At 42.3% G+C, this 21,445-nt stretch overlaps 1 protein-coding gene across 1 annotated transcript; it reads left to right on the forward strand.

Annotated features, from left to right (window-relative positions):
• Positions 1–811: 811 nt before the first annotated feature.
• Positions 812–21,106, forward strand: LOC130127303 (zinc finger and SCAN domain-containing protein 2-like). The gene is made up of 2 exons (XM_056296904.1): positions 812–1,051; positions 18,449–21,106. The coding sequence occupies exons 1-2, from the start codon at positions 871–873 to the stop codon at positions 19,579–19,581; spliced, it is 1,314 nt and encodes a 437-aa protein (XP_056152879.1). The 5' UTR covers positions 812–870; the 3' UTR covers positions 19,582–21,106.
• Positions 21,107–21,445: the final 339 nt, after the last annotated feature.

A 21,445-nucleotide genomic window follows, 5' to 3' on the forward strand; every position in this document is an offset into this window, starting at 1 on the left:
TTAGGGATAGACATTCAGTTTTCATGGGTGCCAGCTCATGTAGGTATAGAGGGAAAGGAGAAGGTGGACCAACTTGAAAAATAAGCTCTGAAATCAGATTGTGTTGTACTGGCAGTTCCAATCGGCAAAGCAGAAATCGGGTACTTTATGAGTAAAATCAAGAAAGAGTGGCAGGAAAACGGGACAAAAAGACAAAAGGAATACACTTATATTGAATACAAAGGTTGATAAGCATGGGGAGAGCCACCGGAAAGAAAAGAAAAGAAGGATGCTTAATAAGCACGATGAGACTGGGACATACAAAACTAAAACTCAACTCCACGCCACGCTTAATATAAAATAAAAAAATAAGGTATCCCACTGGAAATTGTGATTTATCAGCGATAATTTGATTTGGATTTTTCTAAACCTGCGAGACATCTAAAAAGAATCTAACATTGCGTTTATATAATAGTGTAACCGAGGGTTTGTAGGCAAGTCCAGAAAAATAGGTTCCAATAGCAGTGGGAGGCGTTCATGTTAACGCTCCGGTCGGTAGCAAATCGCCAATCCCAAGAAGAAGAAGAAAGAAAAACCCTAACAAACAAAGAACAAAAGGAAGAAGAACAAGACCAGCCACTGGGGACGCACAAGCCAGTGCCTTCCTAGTGCCGGTCCCAGAGCGGCTCTGGCCGGTCCCAAGCCTGGATAATGGGAAGGGTTGCATCAGGAAGGGCATCCGGTGTAAAGATCTTTGCCAACTCGAATATGCGAAGAACACCGCCCCCTGCCCCGGAAGTAAAGTCAGAGCCCAGCTGATAAACAGGCAACGTAATAGTGATTTAGTCAGAGCCCAGTAAACAAGACCTGTGAAATTATTACTGCCTGAAAATGTATTTTGTCACACCACTGAGATCGCTTATTGATCATTCGATCAGTGAAATATTTGGGGAGTTTGAGAAAAGGATTGCGGAGTACGAGGAGGAGATTTCACGTCTAAAGAAGGAAAACGATCTGCAAAGGAAGAAACTGGACGCTATTTATAAATCTGGAATACAGATTAACGGATTAGGTATGTACAAGTAAAACGTTTAAATTATTCTTATTCACATAATCGATGTCATTTATTTAGTACAATGTTTGCTGGGGTTGGATGAAAACATTGTGCACGTGTTGAAGCCAACTCTTCCTCTACCTTCAAGTTGAGGAAGGGTGCAGTCATGTTTAGATTGCAAATCTGAACTGTTTTCATTTCAACGAAAGACATTAGTGTTGGAGGAAAGCTTTACATTTTTTGCGCAAACGAGATAAGATCCATGATTCAGTACTTTACAGATGATAGGAATGTGCCTCAGTGCAACTCTTAAAACAGACAAAGCACCCCTTATTAAAGTAGATAAAAAGAACAGCGAAAACGGTTATCACATTGGTACATTCAAACGTACAAAAATAAGTTCATAATATAAAAAGTCCTGAATAAAAAGTCCTGAAGTGGTTTGTGCCGCTACATTCGTTTTAAAGTTCTTGCTGCTTTGTGCTGCTACCTGTATCTACTTTTGAAGTGCTTGTTGGTCAGTGCTTGCTCTGCTGCTACGAGTGCTTGTGCGTCAGAGTTCGAACAACGTGTCGAACAGCCTCAGGGTATGTGCCGTTCCTGAGGTGAGATGTTCTACGCTCAAGACTCTAGAAACTCCTTTCCGCGCGGAGGGGTTAGAAGAGAGAATTAGCGTGGTGAGAGGGTCCGCCATCACCTCGCGCGCCTTGCGTCTGATACGTGTAGCATATATGGAGCAGACAGAGGGAAGATCAGAGCCTTACCGCAGACCGTACCTCTCCTTCCAATTGTCCCCTCTCAAGGGCCGTTTTGTGGCTGAGAAGGCGAGGACACTCCACAGTAGCCCTGTAAAAGTGCAGCATTGCCTCCCCAGGTACACCAAACTTTTTAATCTGGTGCAGAAAGTGAAGCCTCTGGTGGGTCATTGAGGACCAATGGAGGGAGGACCTCATCACCTCTCTGGAATTCAAATATTGTTTCTTTTGTCATATCGACTGTTTAAAATCAGGTTATTTGCTGGAGAGGTGTAAGGCAAATAGTATAAAGTTTAATAATAAGCTGAATTTCCCATAATATATCTGCCAACTTGCATTCCTGAATGCTTACTTTTTATATATAAAAAAAGAAAGTTATTTTAACATAATACAGATCATTGTACCATTAGGATAAGTCTTTCTCTGAGAGAGGTTGGGAAAGTTGTGTGATCATGAAGACGAGTAAAGCATATCCTTCCAACTGGAGATTCAGCTGGGTCAAAAATTCTTTAAAATGACTGAAAAAGTACCGCTTTTCACTGACATTAACGAAGCAACGGGAGTAACTAAAAACTGGAGTAACTGGTTTGTTGTAATGAGATAACAATTCTTCAGAGTTAAAGAGAAAGCCTTTATTGTGAAACAATTTAATCACCAAGGACAGATTAGTATTATTAAACCTGCAATCAAAGAACGTAGAATTATTTTATTTCTTTTTTATTCTAAATAACACTTATGTGCGGAGAAGTAACACCAAGCCAATAGAAATGGTTTGTTTTTGGAATGCAGACAATTTTGGAGATCGAAGACAGTTGAATTGGTTCATCTGGACACAACGTTTATTGGGAGAGAAACGTTTCATCACTCATCTAAGTGACCTCTTCAGTCTCAACTGACTGTCATAAGTGATATCATAAATGGAGATGATGAAGTAGCATAATGACTGAAAACAACAATCGGTTGCCGTGACCATTAACTGGTGTTATAATGGCAACGTGTACTATTCACAGAGGATTGGGGATCGTACGCTCAAACCGATCGTTGTTTTCGGTCATTATGCAGTATTGTTTATAAAGGTGGGAATACCTGCAGTAAGTTGAGACTGAAGAGGTCACTTGGATGAGTGATGAAATGTTTTTCTCAATAAATGTTGTGTCCAGATGAACTAATTCAACTTTCTTTGATTTCCTTAACCTGGATTATTGAACATGCATAAAGACAATAATACACAATGAATGAATAAGTTGTAACTATCAGTGCTTCATATTAGTTTTCTTTCACATGTTAAAATATGGTCTGGTACATTTAGATAATAATAATTAATGACTCCCTGTTCAAACCAGTGTTCCTCCCTATCAAGGATGTGCACATCCTTATCCTTGAAAGAGTGGCCACTGGCCTGTAGATGGGTGGAATGTGGAGTCCTGGCCTGACACGTTAGTTCTTCTGTGTTGTGCCATCCTCTTGGCCAGGGTCTGTTTAGTTTCTCCAATGTACAAGTCACGGCAATCCTACTGGCATTTAACAGCGTACACTATATTGCTCTGTTTGTGCCAGGGGACCCAGTCCTTAGGGTGGACCAATTTCTGGCGCATTGTCTTTTGGAGTTTGAAAGCAACTGAGATGCAATGTTTGGAAAATACGCATCTCAACTATTCCGATACTCCCACCACATACAGAATCACCAGTTTTGTCGCTCATCTGGGTGGCCTCTTCAGTCTGGGCTGACTGCAGGTATCCCCACCCTTATAAACAATAAATATAAACAACTATATATATATATATATATATATATATATATATATATATATATATATATATATATATATATATATATATATATAAACAACAATAAAATATAAACAATTATAAACAACAGTGTGCGGCACAGTGGTTAGCACTGTCGCCTCAAAGCAAGAAAGTCCTAGGTTCAAACCCCGAGGTTGTCCAACCTTAGGGGTCATCCCAGGTCATTCTCTGTGAGGAGTTTGCATGTTCTTCCTGTGTCTGCGGTGGGTTTTCTCCAGGTGCTCCGGTTTTCCCCACCATCAAAAAGACGTGAGGCCCTGTGATAGCCTGGTGGCCTGTCCAGGGTGTCTCCCCGCCTGCCGCCCAATGACTGCTGGGATAGGCTCCAGCATCCCCACGACCCTGAGAGCAGGATAAGTGGTTTGGATAATGGATGGATGTATGTTAGGGTTGTTATTCCTGTCTGTGCCCTTGACCGAGGCTTGGCATGATGAACTGGCGTTGGTCCCTGGGTGCTGCATGGTGGCTGCCCACTGCCCCTTGCTACACAGCTAGGATGGGTTAAATGCGGAGTATAATTTCCCCACAGGGATCAATAAAGTATCTCAAAAAAAAATTTTTTTTTAAAACACCGGTTTATGTTAGGAAGCTGCTGTTCTTCTCCTCTCTTCAATCGGCTGGTATGTTGTTTGGGTGTCTTCTTGGTTTTGACAAATGTCCATTTAGGATAACCATTTTTTTTTATATATATTTCTGATTTTTACCTTTTTCTCCCAATTTAGTGGCCAATTGATCCTTATTTTAGTTCAAACACCCCCCCCCCATACTGCATGCGTTCGCCAACTGCATCTCTCCAGCCAGCAGTCTCGAAGGAGACGCCTCCCCACTTTCGTGACAAGGCGAATCCAGGCCGAACCACTGCTTTTTCAGACACACACAGAGACGCATTCATGTGACGAACACAAGCCAACTCCGTCCCCCTCCCAAAGACAGCATTGCCAATTATTGCTGCTTCATCAAGTCCGGCCATAGTCAGATCTGACGAGACCGGGGCGCGAACCTCGGTCCCCAGTGGGCAATCGCATTGACACAAAGCCGATGCTTAGATCGCTACACCACCACGGACCGGCAGGATAACCACATTTATCAGGTTCTGTTAAATATGAGATTTCTCCCCTTTCCCTGCCACTGTGTCGGTGGGGACATTGTCAGCTCCATGGTATAGCATCCTGATGACTCCTAGTTTGTGCTCCAGTGGATGATGAAAGTCAAACCTTAAGTACTGATCAGTATGTGTTGGTTTATGGTAAATATCATCAATCAAATGTCCCCCATCACCAATTGCAAATTCACAGTCTGAGAAGTGACCTGTCATTTTTCACATCCTCTCTGGTGAACTTGATGTGGTTGTCCACAGAGTTAATGTGGTCGGTGAAATGTGGTACATCTTGAGATTTAATTTGAACCCAGGTGTTGTCCACAAATCTGAACCAATGGCTAGGTGGTGCCCCTGGATAGGATATCAGAGCCCTCTTTTCCACTTCTTCCACATACAAGTTGGCCACTATTGGTGAAACTCGGGAACCCATAGCACACCCATGCCTCTGCCTCTAATACTGCTCCCTGTATGTGAAGTACGTGGACTTAAGACGCAGCTTCAGGAGCAGACACACTTGGTCAGTGTTAAGGGTGGTCCTATTGCTAAGAGTGGGGTCATTTCGTAATTTCATAAAGACTACCTCCACTGCTTCATCAACACACACGAGAAGAGAGACGTAACATCGTAAGAGACCATTGTGTCATCCCCCTCCATAATGATGTCCCTCACCTTATCCACAAAATCCATAGGGCTGTGAATGTGATGTTCATTACTGCCTATCAACTGGGGCTGGGTGATACATCGACTTTTTACGTTATATCGATATATTTTCAAACAAGATATAGGATGAGAAAATACCGTTTATATCGATATAGTTTGATGTTGTGTTAAAATACATAACCTGTTTCTTAACACTAGAATGACCACTCCTACCTAAAATGACCACGGGCAGTCAAATTGACGGCCAGTTTTTAAACTCTATATTCTGTCAAGATAAATACCCAATTGAGATATTAATGCTTTGCATATGTTAGTATGTCTGTTAGGAAATGACTGACACCAAAATTAACATTTTAACAACTATAATACCATTTTTAAACAATTTAAACTTCAGAGAGACATGGTCGAACTTGAATAGCAAAATTGAAAAACTGAAAATATTGCCTGAAAAACAAAACGGAAAACACATATTGCTAATCTAACAAACGTAACAAGGCCTATAAAACGTGAAATGTAAAAAAAGAACTGAAAGTAAATATTGAAACAGTCCCAAACAACGACCGGAACTTAAAAACTGCCAGAACGACCATGGGCGGTCTTTTTTTTTTTTTTTAACCCCCCATTTTTCTCCCCAATTGTCAGTTGTACTTGGCATATTACCCCACTCTTCCGAGCCATCCCGGTCACTGCTCCACCCCCTCTGCTGATCCGGGAAGGCTGCAGACTACCACATGTCTTCTCCCATACATGTGGAGTCACCAGCCGCTTCTTTTCACCTGACAGTGAGGAGTTTCACCATGGGGACCTAGTGCATGGGAGGATCACACTATTCCCCCCCAGTTCCCCCTCCCCCCTGGAACAGGCGCCCCGACTAACCAGAGGGGGGCAGTAGTGCAGCGACCAGGACACGTACCCACATCCGGCTTCCCGCCCGCAGACACAGCCAAATTGTGCATGTAGGGATGCCCGACCAAGCCGGAGGTAACACGGGGATTCGAACTGACGATCCCCGTGTTGTTAGGCAATGGAATAGACCGCTATGCTACCCGGACGATGAGCGGTCATTTTGACCGCCACGGTTTTTAAACTCTATATTCTGTCAAGATAAATACCTAATTGAGATAGTAATGCATTACATATGTTAGTATGTCTGTTAAGAAACTGACTCCAAAATTAAAATTTTAACAACATTTAATACTATTTTTCAAACAATTTAAAATGGCCGCTCTCCAACGCCTGTAAATATTGCAACACCTTGGTGGTAGTAATGGTGTGTCTGAAACGGCGTCTGTAACCAGACATGTTGGCAATAATCAAAAATCAAATGTAGACTATTTCTCTGAACTGGAGAACACTAGTTTTTTGGGGGTTTTTTCTAGGACAGACCAATGAACTTCACAAAGTAAGCAAATACAGCAACTGAGTCTGCCTCACACTGCTCCTTCATGGGCATACAAATCAACAAGTCATCCACATCTTGAATCAAGATGCTAGATATGTTCAAACAATTAAAATCCACAGATGGAGCCCTGCTGGTCATCCTAGGTCTCAGTTTGTCACAAAGAGTGATCGGGCTTTTGCTGTTAGAGCCCCCACACTATGGAACACTCTTCCTGTCAAACTAAGACTAACCAAGTCTCTAACTTCTTTTAAATCTTGTCTTAAAACTTTTCTTTTGATGAAAGCTTTTACAAATGTTTGATATTTGTTTTTATTTATTCATACTGTTTTTACTTTTTGCCTTGTCTGGTTTTAATTCTTTGTAAAGCACTTTGTAAATTTTTTTTTAGAAAAGTGCTTTATGGGGCGTCCGGGTAGCATAGCGGTCTATTCTGTTACCTACCAACACAGAGATCGTCGGTTCGAATCCCCATGTTACCTCCGGCTTGGTCAGGCGTCCCTACTGGCACAATTGGCCATGTGTACAGGCGGAAAGCCGGATGTGGGTATGTGTCCTGGTCGCTGCACTAGCTCCTCCTCTGGTCAGTTGGGGCACCTGTTCAAGGGGAAGGGGGAACTGGGGGGAATAGCGTGATCCTCCCATGCGCTACATCCCCCTGGCGAAACTCCTCGCTATCAGGTGAAAAGAAGCGGCTGGTGACTCCACATGTATCGAAGGAGGCATGTGGTAGTCTGCAGCCCTTCCCAGATCGGCAGAGTGGGTGGAGCAGCAACCAGGATGGCTTGGAAGAGTGGAGTAATTGGCTGGGTACAATTGGGGAGAAAAATGGGGAAAAATCCGAAAAGAAAAGTGCTTTATAAATGAAGTTATTATTATTATTATTATTATTATTAACACCCTGTTAAACACTGAAGGACTTTCACAATAACCCTGTCGCATTCCAGTATATGTATATTGTTGACCTTGGTATGTGAATGCAAAGAGGTACTGCGAGTCAGTGGGCAATGGTCCACTAACAAAGGCAGACCATAGGTCAATTACTGTGTACCACTGTGTATCTGGTGGAATGTTGGAAAGCAACATGCAGGTCTGGAACAGTTGGTGTTTCCACGTCAATGATGGCGTTAATAGTTCTCAAATTGTGTACTAAATGATAATTATTTTTATTTGAGTGTGGCTTTTTAACTGGAAAAATTGGGGTTGTTGCATGGTTTTTATTAATACACCAGCTTGTAACAGGTCTTCAATTGTGGGCCTAATACCTTCGATTGCCTGTTGCCTGAGGAGATATTGCCTTTTGTGTTGTAGGTTGACTCCTTTTTAATTCAATGCGCACTGGCTGTGCTGATTTAACACACCCATCAGTTTTGTGTTTTGACCACATGTACTCTGGAACCTGTTGAAGTAGAATGTAATGTTCTAATATGGTAGGCATGTGAATCGGTGTTCTTTCATCTAATAGGACCCTTTCTGCTAGACCCTCATCATATGCCTTGATCAATATCCAATAAATTGTTTGTCGAGAGAGAGATGGATATATTTGTTTGTTGTTGGTATCCACTCTTGCGCCTGCAGGGCTACTCGAAGTCATGTGATTCATGGCACTTTGCTGTCAATAATGTCACATGGGGAGTGTGGTGTTCTGAACTCGGAACCACTGTTGCATCGGAGGCGGCAAGGTTATTGCAGGTGCCGCTCCCTGTGGTCCTATATAGATGTCTTGACTTATGACATGATATTAATGTCTATTGATGCACTTGCATACATGAAATGAAACAAAATTCCATTTCCCCCAGCCCACAGCAGTACAACACATAAATTTGTAAATTTTTCTTCTGTGAAAGAAGCATGTGACCTGTTTTGACCCTGCCTCTCAAAGAACCGGAATCGATAACCATTAATAACCGGAATCAAAAAGCAGAATGGGAATCGGAATCAGAATCGTTAAAATCCAAACGATGCCCAACCCTATGTTCAATGAATATCAAATACACAAAGACTATGAAGCATGCAGGGACGATCTAATCAATCTAACCTCCGCTTCTGGTGTGGGAAGATGACTGCGAATTCGCATTTGCTGCAGCCTCGCCCAATGCCGGTGTCGGAAGATGCCAGCGCAAATTCACATTTGCGGTGACCTCACCCACACCGTCCATGCAGTGTCTTTATCCATGTCTTCGTTTGATGGCTGGGAGAGCTGGCGCTGGATCGGCTGGGAGAGCGGGGCAGGCTAAGCTAACTGTTAGCCCATGCAGACTGGCAGTGTTGATATCACCGAGGGCGGTCTGGCGACGGTCTCACCTGGCATTGACTGTGGTGTTTTTGATGTCATCGTGAGGAGTACGGGGAGGTGTGTCGAGGGTGTCTGGCTGGGGGAGCTGGTGCTGGATTGACAGGGAGAGTTTGATCTGCTTTGTCCGGTGGGCCCACAGACCAACACCTCGGGCGGTCTGACAGGACATGGAAGTGGGGCGGGCTAAGCTAACTGCTAACCCATGCAGACCGGCAGTTCCGATAGTGATCCTGGCTGGCGTTCGTTCCCTTGGACAGTGTTTTTTTTGTATGTGTTAGTTTGGGTATGTGTGTTCTTGTAGTTTTTGGATGTGCTTTTGTCTTGATGGTGTTGCGGACATTGCTCTTGACCTTGAACCTATTAAGGTTGAAGAGCCTGCCATCAGTTCTGTATAGGATCGGGATCCCCTGTGGCAGCTTTTCGCCAATGAGATGGAGTATGGCAGCCATAAAGATGGCAAACAGGGTGGGTGCAATAATGCATCCCTCTTTAACCCCTGTTTCCACAGTGAAGGGCTTTGACTCAGAGCTGCTGTGGCTGAGAACTGTGACTAACATGTAGAAGCCTCAATATTCTGATGTATTTTTCAGGGCAGCCATATCTTGATAGTATGCTGCAAAGAGCCTGTCGGTCTACTAAGTCAAAGACCTTTATCAGGTCTATGAAAGCCAAGTACAAAGGCTGCCTTTGTTCACAGCATTTTTGCTGGAGTTGGCATGCTGTAAATATCATGTCTGCTGTACCTCTGGATGGGCGGAAGCCTTACTGAGATTCTGGGAATACTTCCTCAGCCAGTGGTAGCAGTAATTTGCACAGACGTGAGCGTGGACTTTGCCTGTTGTTGACAGAAGTGAGATGCCCCTGTAGTGTCCACACTCTGCCTTGTCCCGTTTCTTGACTATGGCCACTATTGGAGCATCCCTGAGCTCTGAGGAAAGTTCTTCTTTTCCCAGACCTTGAGGAGCAGGGCATGGATGTGGTACAGGCGCTATGGTCAACCTTCCTTTAAGATCTCAGCTGGGATCCCATCTGGACCGGCGGCCTTGTTGTTCTTAAGACTTCTGATGGAATTATGAGCCTCTGTCATGGTGGGAGGTCCCCAATGTCTTCTCTGAAGGGACTCCGGGGAATGTGGCTGGCAGTGTCTGCTTCAGCTGTGCTGTTGTGGTTGAGTTCCTGGAAGTGCGCCTTCCATCGGGCATTAATGGACTGACTGATTGTCCTTCAGCAGCTCCTGCCCATCCTTTGAGCACAGGGGGTTTAAGCCATGGTTGCTTGGACCATATATGGCCTTAGTAGTGCTGAAAATGCCTCTGGTGTCACCTGAGTCTGCCAGTCGCTGGATTTCCGAAGTTTTTACTGTCCACTAAGCATTCTCAAGCTCCCTCACCCAACTCTGGATGTCTGCCTTGGCTCTGGAGTGAGCCACTCTTTTAACCTTGCAGGTTACATCATTTTGCTAGGCACGAAAGGCTTTCTTTTTCTTGGAGATGAGCTACTTTATCTTTGTGTCATTCTCATCAAATCAGTCCTGTCTTTTTTTGGACTTCTACCCAAGGGTGCTTTTGCAGGTGTCGGTTGGTGGATTTGAGCAGGCTCCAGTGCTTCTCAATGTCATCCGGATATTTCTTTTGGGGGGTTTCCCCAAGAGAGGACTGAAGTCATTGCTGTGTGGCAGTTTCATTCAGGCTTTCAGGTTCAGTCTTAGCTGGATCTGCTTCTTTTGAACCCTCCACTTCCTCTTGAATTTAATGGATATCGTGGAGTGGATGAGCCGATTATCTGTCCTATCCAGCAGTCATCTGCATCAATCATGGCCCTCGTGATGCTCATGACACAGCAGTCCCTGGTTTGTACAATGACATGGTCAAGGAGGTGCCACTGTTTGGAGTGGGGGTTTGTCCAAGATTCCTTAAATTTGTTTTTCTGGCGAAACAGAGTGTTAGTAATGGTGAGGTTGTACTGAGCACATTTGCTAAGAAGCAAAACTCCATTGATGGAGTTGATGTCCCCAATGCCTTCCTTTCCTGTGGTGCCCTTCCAGAGGTGTTGATCCATCTCGACACTGATGTTGAGTCTCCTTGGAGAATAATCTTATCATCTTTAAGGATTCCTGACAGTGTCTCATCTAAGCAGGCATAGAAGGTAATGTTTACTTCCTCTTCAGCGTAGGGGCATAGGCACTCACAACTGTTGCCATCTGATTGTGGGCAAGCACTAGACAGATGGTAATGAGACGCTCACTGATCCCCACAGGAAGTTCAGACAGATGGCTGACGATCTGGTTCCTGATGGCCAATCCAACACCATGAATCCTGCGTTCATCAGCAGCTTTTCCTTTCCAGAAGAAAGTGTAGCCACTCTTCTCCTCCCTCAGTTGTCCTTCATCTACCCATCGGGGTTCAGAAAGGGCAGCTATGTCAATCCGGCATCTCTTCAGTACTCTAGTGATGATCGTGGTTCTCCTCTCCAGTCTGTCACTGGTTGCACTATCCATCAGTGTGTGCACATTTCAAGCTCCAAAGTTCATGTGTCTGACCACATGTGGTGATCCCTCTGGATGCGGTAATCCAGTCAGGAGGTTTGAGGCAGGCTGTTTTTAGGGCACCTTTTCTAGCCCCATCCCCAGGTTGGGTGAGCAGAGTGGATCCTAAAGAGGGCTGCTCAGTCGTGGGTGCAGCTACTGAAGGACTCTTTCTACCTCGTTCCAAGAGCCTAGCAACTGAATCTAGCACCCACTGACTGATGTGCCAGTTTATGACTAGGGGCTTCCAGATTTTACAATCTTGACCCCATTGCCACTTGCCGGTTGCAGTAGGACTTAATCCGGGATGTTAGGGTGGATTCCTTTTATGGAGGACACCTGTGCATGACTTTGTTTGACGTGGGGAGACTGGTGCACAGACAGCCACCACACAGTCCTTGATTGATGTAGGTCAGGATCCAGTGCCATGAAGTCAAAGATGACTGGGGGCCCAATTCTGCTGCAGCCTTCATCCGCTTTTCCAGCAGTTGTGATGCCTGTTGCACCATTGAGGTTTTGGTTGGATTGCTTTGTCAGGGACCTCCCCCTTGACCTTACCACCATGGGTGACCCTACCAGGAGCATAGCTCCTGACGGTATTGCTCCAATCCATACAAACACTATTCGCATAGCCTCACTACCTCATATCACCCTTTTGCCTTAATCATTACATTGCTGCTTGTTATTAAATGTACCTGATTAGCATTAGTTTAAAATTAGTGTTGGTTAGCATTAGTCGATTTCCTCTTCTGATTGATGGTTCCAATAAATTGTTTTTACCGAAGTAAGAAGTTCTCCTGCCTGTTTTGTGACAGTATTTATTGAAGCCTTCCTCTGCCAAGTAAAGTACTCCAATTGGTGCAGCATTGATTATTCCATCAATTTGAATGGTTCAATTATAAATATTGGACAAGCAAAATTAATTATTAATACATTTATGAGACTGATTTGATTACCCTGTTGCACCTACAGTTCTAATCCCCTGAGTTTCTGCATCCCATCTATGATCAATTATCCACCTAATCGTAGAAATCCGCACTACCACAAACCCAATGGCAAAAGTGGATAACAATATTTTTATGCTCAAATGAATTTGCTTTTTAATTTTTATTTCCTCTGCCATTTATCAAGCAACTCACATACTTTATTCTACAATGTGGACACCCTCCACCTATCCACCTTGCTATACACTTTTGGGATTTAGTTTTTCTGAACAGTTTAAATGGCACTAGGGATATGATATCTGAATAAAATGAAAATTTATTGGGGTATCCTTTTTCCAATAAAATCTGTTCCTTTCTGTGACACAAATCCTTATCACATCAATGATTTCATCAAGTTCACCTTTTCTTCTATTTGTATTTCTTTTTCTGTGGTGTTTCCAACACCACTTCCACATCTAATTTAAATTCAACCCTTACTCTTGTGATTAAGATTCCTCCTATTCCAAAATCTTCCCTTTCATTTGCTGTTATTTCTGTACTATGACTCCAAATAAAGGCTGACGCTTTTTCCCACTTTTCTCTCTCAAAGATCCAGTTACTCAACTGATTCAACACATAAGACCCACTTTCCATCCACACAATTGCTAGCACATTCATACTATTCTGAGCATTATCTCAGACTCTGGCCAGTGTTGCCATCCCGTAGGCCCCTTAGCAAGTCTTTCATTAGTTTGCCATCCCTTAGGCCCCCTAGCAAGCTTATTTTACTTAATAACTACCTGCCCATTCAGGTCTTCTTGTCATTGCACAATTACAGGAAAAGAAGTGATATCCGCAGGAATTTTTCTGGCTAAAACCTCTTGCCCGTGTAGACCTTCCCACTCTTTACAGACAGGAAGTGGTATCCACAGGGGGTTTTTTATCTCTTTTGCCTGCCTGTTCAGACCTCTTCCAGTTATGCTTACAGGAAGAATGGTATCCACAGGACTTCACACACACTAAAAATATCCCATATTGTTCTCTCTCTTTCTGCCTTTAGTCTTACTGCCTGTAATGCATCAACACCAAATGAGTCAATCCTTCAGTGAATGCAATACAAACAATAAACCAACACACAATCAAGACATTAAGAACCCACTCGGTCATTTTAACTTTCACACATTTGCACATAAATTCATACTAACACCCATGCACACAACATTACAGCAGACTCTTTCCCTTACCAAATTTAGATTCTTTGGAGGGGAGGCTAAGTAACAACAACAACAACAACAACAAACATCATACTTAAAGGCACATTTCATGACACTGGAGGTCACCTTACATCAAATACAGTAAAGCGATAAAAAACATTAGTGCTATCAACAATAAAACACAATAAACAATAGAGCATACATCAGCAGGAGTTAAGGAAAGGTTAATTTGATGCAGTTAAAGTGAGTATGCTAGTTTAAAAAGGGGTGGGTTTTAAGAGCGGTTTTGAATTCTCTAATGGAGACCAGTAAGCGGATGTGACGGGAAATGGAGTTACAAACTTTTTGTGCATCATAGGAGGAAGCCCTAGCCACCTATGTTGTCAATGTTATCAAAATGAACTTTTAAATCCCCCATTAGGATTATATTTGGAGACATCGCACAAAGTGTGGTTATAACTGTCGAGAGTTCAGTGATAGAAATATTCAATGCCTTAGGTGGTCTGTACACAGCAGCAATAATGATGGGTGTAGGTCCATAGACAGGGATGCACATAACTTTTTTTGGTCTCGTTCTCAAGGGAGCACCTGAAGATATTGCTTGGTACTCTTTACACGGCACGGTTATCCTACAAGCTGTTGTCCTCACTACCCTTCTGACTGCTGTCCTCACTGTCTCCCTCTCTTTCAAACATGGCAGATGAAGATGTAGGCCTACTTCTTTTTCCCTGGTTGAGTCTACAATTAGCTGTTTGTATCCATAAGTCAACAACTGGCTTCAGGTCAAAAGTCTCTGTTGTCATCTAAGACAAGTGGATGTGCATCAGGGATGAGAGGTGAGAGTTCGACAGGCAGGATCTGTACTTGCTTTTTATTATATCAAGCTGTGAAAATACCCTCTCACATGCAGCACTGCTCAAGGGCAGTGTAAGGGACAACAATAGGACTTTATGAATGTTGGAGTAATTATCTAGATTACTTATCTTCACTGTGTGGGCCAAGTCCTACACAGAGGAGGCTGCCAAACGTTTTCTTGCTTGCTTGAAATGCACCCATTCTCTTACAATGTAGTCTCTGTCAACAGACAAACCCGCCTCATATTTCTGGAGGATGTTCATAAGTGGTGCGTTGCCAAAACTGGAGGTCTTGCATGTCTTGAGGCCAAGTTGAAAAACGCTAAAATTATGCTGTCTTTTGAAAGGTCTTTTGACTCAATGCAACTATTTTGTAAGTCTGGGAGGAAAGGTGAATATCAGTGTATTTACTCGTCAATGTAAGACGGTATGAATGAATGAATGCCCCTTGCACGTTGCACCAGTATAGCCAATGTCAAACCAGCATCAGCTAGCTAGATAACGTTAACTAGCTAGTTTAGAGCAACAACAAAACAAAAACAAAAACATTCACTAAGATCACAAATCTGTTCATTGCTGCAACGTTGCAGCAGTATCGGGGGGAAATAATTATTTTTACAATATGTGATACCAAAACTTACTTAAACTATTTATCGGAGCTTCTTTCACAATTCACATGTTTTGTTAGCTAACTTTAGTCATTGCCTGTAATTGTGGAGTGGGAGACAGAGCAGAGGGCTGTATCTCTGTACCCGCTCGTGACGTGACTGTGCTACCTAGAAGGATTCTGATTGGTCAGCATTTGCGGTCCAGAGAGCCTGATCTGACTCCACTTAATCAAGAGTGAAGGCTAAAAGTTGCATGATTAACAACTGATTATTAAAATTGACACATTTGTCATAATGACTTTCTTACAAGGAATCAGGAACATTTTATTTGTCATTTAACTTCATGCACTTGCGTACATGAAATGAAATGAAACCAGTGATATATGGACAAAATCCTGTTGTTTCAGTAATTGTGTCCCAAAAATGTTGGTACGCAAAAACGCCTCTTTTCGTGTTATCTGGTGCACATCATTTATTCTGACCACGCATGCGCGCCCACGCACCTATGTGCAACTCTGTCCATAGAGCTTTACAGCCAGCAGTTCAAAGGGAGATTGATCAGGTAGAGATTGGCGTTAGTTTTATACTATTGCAATAGTTCTGCCTCCTCTGCCCAAAGACCGAGGTTTGCATATGTAAACAAATTCTGGTGCGGTTGCTGAATTTAACTGTAGAAAGTCATTCTGTGACTGCCAGGTTTCCATGAGATGTATATGGTCCAGTTTGTGCTCTGTGATGAAGTCATTGACCATAGATCGGATATTGTAGAGGGCACAACTTATGACAGGTCGTGTGCGTATAAACAGCTGATTTAACTAGCGGGGTTAGCACACTGTGGTCTACATGCCGTTCACGTCGTAATATGTCGGGTGGATGAGAGGCCCGGTGCCAAATGATAGTCTGTATGGGGAATACTCCCAGTTAGAGGGTTAATTACAGATGAGGCCAGTGAGAGGAGCTAGCAGACAAAACAGCACTGTGGGTTGCAGCAGACAAAACAGTACTGTGGGGTGCCTCCATAGACAGAAACGGAGATTCCAGGAGGGAAGTGAGGATGTACAGCGTGCTGCAGGTTGGCCGCTAGCATTCGGCTACCCAGCCTGTTCGGGTGGACTCTGTCAGTTCTGAAGAGAAACGATCCCCAAACAAATGAAGTACTGCATTGGCCCCGGGTGGATACACGTTGCTCTCGGATGCGACCGATTGATGCAGATTTCTTAAAAAGGTTCTGCTTACCTTGTTTTGTGGCCACTGTTGATCCAAGAAGCAACAGCTCTGTCCAAGTATCCAGCTTCCTCGAGCTCCTCCTTGCTGGCTTGCCAAATTTAATGTGGGAGAATTACTTCTCTATACACTAATCAGTTTCAAACACTCAATGTCCAATACCTTCAGGTCTGATGTAAATAGGTTTATTGCATTAGCACAAATCAAGGTTACACTTTATTTTAGGGGGTCAGAAATAGTAATAAGGTGGTAATTATCACGTAATTTCTTAGAAATAAGCTTGAGATTACCTTGTAACTTGGGTTAGAGTTTAGGGTTAGGTTTAGCTGTAAAATTACCTGTAAAAACTATCACCTTATTACTAGAAAATTACTAGGTAATTTCCGACCCCCTAAAATAAAGTGTTACCCAAATCAAGTACAACAATCCGAGCTGGTCACGGGAGGAGCTGAAGCACCTTCTGAAAGCACACTCTTTTATGCTGTACCTGTAACTCCCTATGTGGAGCTTAAACTCAGGTTCCCACCATGGCCCTCTATACACCATTGTTTTCTGTCAGGACATTATTTCACGTTCCGTTATACTGCCATCTAGTGATCATAGTTGGTTAGTTTTCTCATGTCCAGAACCTTAATGGTGCCTTACTTCTTTTTAAAGGTACAGCTTAATTGCCCTTTGTTGTCACCATTATGTTTACAGTTGCCATACAGCTAAAATAAGAATACTTGGTTACTTACTTTAACATAAATGACTATATTAATTATTTACTTTAACATACATGACTATATGCTTATAATAATTAAATTAGTACATATGGATTACACAACTGTATGCTTGCACTGATCATGAACTATATATGGATTACATAACATGTCACAATGAGAGCAATTTTCCTTCCACAACGGGTGGCATTTTGCTTTATTCCACACAAAAAGCGTTTCACAACATTGGTGCATGTGCTTTGCTGCACACTGTGGCACAGAAAAAAAAGGCTTGATGCTTTGTCTTGAGAGTGGGATGGATGACTGACCCTGGCCCCATGAAAGTTGTCACAGTTCAGAAGCATTTAAATATGATATGTGGTATGTAAATTAAATTTTGATAAGATGACACTCGATGTGTCTGTTCATTTTTTAACAATTTATTAATGACATCTTTGAGTACTTGGTGTGTTTTTGTAGATTTCTGTTTGGATGTGGCTAATTTGCTCAAGAACGAGTTTTCAAAAAAATGTAGGTTATTAATATTTATTTGAATATCCAAAATGAGTGTGTCAACAACCGTTTATGGCTACATTTGGTAAGTAACAAGATGAGATGAGAGGCCTGTGCACGTGTGCACAATTTGAAGATAATTCAGTATTTATAGAGGTAAAGTGTACAGGATTTTGTGCGGGTCAAGTTTTATAAATTTGGATATGCACTTTATTCATTTTGGAAATATGCAACTTTTTACTGTAGGATATTTATTCAACATCAACATGCAATCAGACCCACCAAGACCCTACCACCCTAAAGTTGTTTACCCATCCAAACGAAAGGATGATCCATAGTCAAACTTTGACCTGCCCTCTTGTCTTTCAAAGTGCCTCTGTTCCTCTTCTTCTTCAGAGCTCCAGAGCAGGAGCCCATGTGAGAGACACAGTAACTGGAGAACCTATAGCACCAAGAGGCTTTAGGATATTAAGCTATTCCCTGATTAAATGTCTACAGAGAGGAGGACTTACCTGTTTCATGGTCAGAACCGGGTGCAGTCTTCAGTCTATTTGATAAAACTGAACACTATTCTATTCAAATTAGTGGGACTGTTGATTTCTACTCAACAACTCTAAATCCTCCAAATTGAAAAAAGTGTCCCTGCTTTAGAGAAGTGCTCAAAGTATCGATGCTACAGATTAGGGGTTTTTTTTGGTTTTGTAAAAAGGTTTAGATTAACATGCAAAGTAGTTGTTTCTGAGTAAAACAGGCATCACTTAGTATTTCATGGCTCATAATTTAAAGCATACGGTAATAGTTTTTGGTAACGTATGTATGTTGTCTCTCATCTCTAGACCTCCAGCAGCTCTTGGCTTCTGAAAAGGAGGTTCCCTTGGTGAAGCAGGAATGGAGCCCCAGTGGGGGCCAGGAGGCAGCAGAACCCCCATGCATCAAAGATGAAGAGGAGGAACTTTGGACCAGTCAGGAAGAAGAGCAGCTTCAGCGACTAGAGGAGGCTTGTATAACCAAGTTTCCATTCACCATCGTCTCTGTGAAGAGTGAAAATGATGAAGAGAAACCTCTGTCCATACAGCTTCGTCAAAGCCAAACAGGGGAGTACAGAGTGGTGGAGCCCCCAGCCAGCACCTTAACCGAAGAGATGAAAACTGAACCTGAGGGAGAGAAATGTGGACTATCAAAACTAGTCAGTAACCGTGATCAAGATGATGATTTAGAAATAAGTTATGGTCAGCCCCTTTCTTCAGACTCCAGTCAAAGTGAGGCTGGAGATGGTAATGATGGTTATAGCATGACTAGAGAGCCACAGTCAAGTTTGGACACAACAGACAACACGGAAAAGAATCATCAGAGATCTCTTCAGAAGAAAACTTTCAGTTGCTGTGTCTGCGGTAAAGGGTTTTCTAAAAGAGGACGTGTGCAGAGACACATGAGAATACATACAGGAGAGAAACCCTTTAGTTGCGCGATCTGCGGTAAAGCATTTTCTCAAACATATAACTTGTACACACATATGAGAAGACATACAGGGGAGAAACCTTTTAGCTGCTCAGACTGTGGTAAAGGGTTTTCTGAAAAAAGAGATATGGAGAGACACATGAGAACACATACAGGAGAGAAACCTTTTAGTTGCTCAGTCTGTGGTAAAGCGTTTTCTCGAAAAACTCGTTTTCAAACACATATGAGAATACATACAGGGGAGAAACCTTTTAGCTGCTCAGACTGCGGCAAAGGGTTTTCTAGTAGAGCAAATATTCGGAGACACATGAGAGTACATACAGGAGAGAGATCCTATTTTTGCTCTGTCTGTGGGAAGAGCTTTGCTGCAAGAGATGATATGGTGAAACACATGAGAACACATACAGGGGAGAAACCTTTTATTTGCCATGTCTGTTGTAAAGCTTTCGCCAGAAAATCATGTCTGACTAGACACTTGAGAATACATACAAAGAACCTTGAGGAGTCTTAAATAAAGGTCTCAATCAAAAGACCAGTCTGAGGAAGCACATGACATATCACAGAGAACAAAACGAGATTGCTTGTCTCTGCTTGTAGAAACAAAATTGTTCACTGTGCCATGATCAGATCATCATATGAATCTGTGTACATTGGACTTACAGAAAGGTCAAAGTGGAGCCTAAAGTGGATGCAGAATATCAAATTGTTGGAACGTAGAACATTTTACAGTTAATTAGGATGAGCCTGCAATTAATTCATTCAGTTTAACATAAATTCTGTTCTTGACAATGAACATATATTAGATGCCAATTGGTGTATATTAATCAAGTATCTACTCAATTTGTGATTATTTCTTCAAGTGAATTAAAGTTACTCTACTCATTAAATCATCCTAACCTGTTCATGTCAAATCCAGGACAAATAAATGGTACAGCTCCAATGCGATTTTGCTATTCCCAGGAAACCTGATTCATTTGCATGTCACCAGTATGATTTTTTTTGTTTTATAAAATGCATTATTGTCTATAAAACCTAAACCCACCCTGTTTGATATTGTGTTTGAAATAGAAAAGCAACACTTGTGTCCAAGAAATTGAATTTGTGAGTTGAGATTTTGTGTAAAAAGTAGAAATAATTTTTTTAAACAAAATCTCAATTTTCAAAATACACCCACAACTGCAGACTGGCAATTCTGACAGTCATCCTGGCTGGCGTTCATTCCCTGGGACAGTGATTTTTTTTTTTTGTTTTTTTTTTTTTAGTTTTGATATACGTGTTAGTTTAGATATACCATGTGTTAGTCAGTATGTGTGTTCTTGAAGTTCTTGTAGTTTTTGGACATGTGTTTTTGTCTTTGTATTGCACTGCTGGGGGAAACGATATTTCGTTTCATTTCATGTACTTCTGGACATGAAATGAAACGACAAACTGTTCCTGATTCCTGAACTACAACCCCAACCCACTGCCCAACCACCCTGCCCACAGACCCATACATTATCCCCCACCACACTCCCACCCCGCCTGGTATCCGACCCAAAATAAAATGAATTAAAGTAAACCATAAAAAAGTAAACAAGTAACAAGCATAAATTAAACGAACTAAAGAAAAAGAGAAAAATTAACTAATAAAAAAGAAGCACGTCTATGTGGGCTCTTCCCCACGGCCTGTTATTGTTCATACAGACCATAACCCCTTGGTATTTTTACACCGCATGTACAACAACCAGAGGCTGATGCGTTGGGCTCTAGTGGTCGAGAACTACAACATAGGAAGTCGTCGATGCCCTCTCACCTAGTTACAGTGAATAACTCCTATGGGATTATGTCTTGTTTTGTTTTCTGTACTAATTTTTCTGTTTCACGTCCTTCCCCAGACTGATTGCTTATCACCTGTGTGGTCTGGGGGCGGGTCTATACAAGTTGATCTTTTTGTTCAGTTCTCTCTCACTCTACAGCAGCAACCTGATGTTTCGGTTCATTTGTTTGGTGTGATTTCTGCTCATTTATTTTGGTTAATAAACCTTTTTCTTTAATGCACCTTAAATCTGATGTTGTGTCTGTTATTACGTTGCAGTTTGTGAGTCAGCCATAACAAGCAAAACGGAAAAGGAGAACAGAAGCGAAAGGGTTGAGAACTAGATTGCAAGCCCATCAACCCCAGCCACCAACCAAGCATCTTAACTCCTCCACCGAGTCTAAAAAGGGCTTCCATGTTGAGTTGAATTTCATGGTATATTTAATCTTTTCTAATTTCAATGACTGCATAACCTCTGCAATCCAACGTGTGAAAGTAGGAGGGGAAGCCTCCTTCCATTTGAACAGTATCAGTCTCCTAGCTAATAGAGTGGTGTCAGCCAACAGATTTGCCCGAGTAG

The sequence above is a fragment of the Lampris incognitus genome, chromosome 17 (genome assembly GCF_029633865.1).
Source record: "Lampris incognitus isolate fLamInc1 chromosome 17, fLamInc1.hap2, whole genome shotgun sequence".
NCBI lineage: Eukaryota > Metazoa > Chordata > Actinopteri > Lampriformes > Lampridae > Lampris > Lampris incognitus.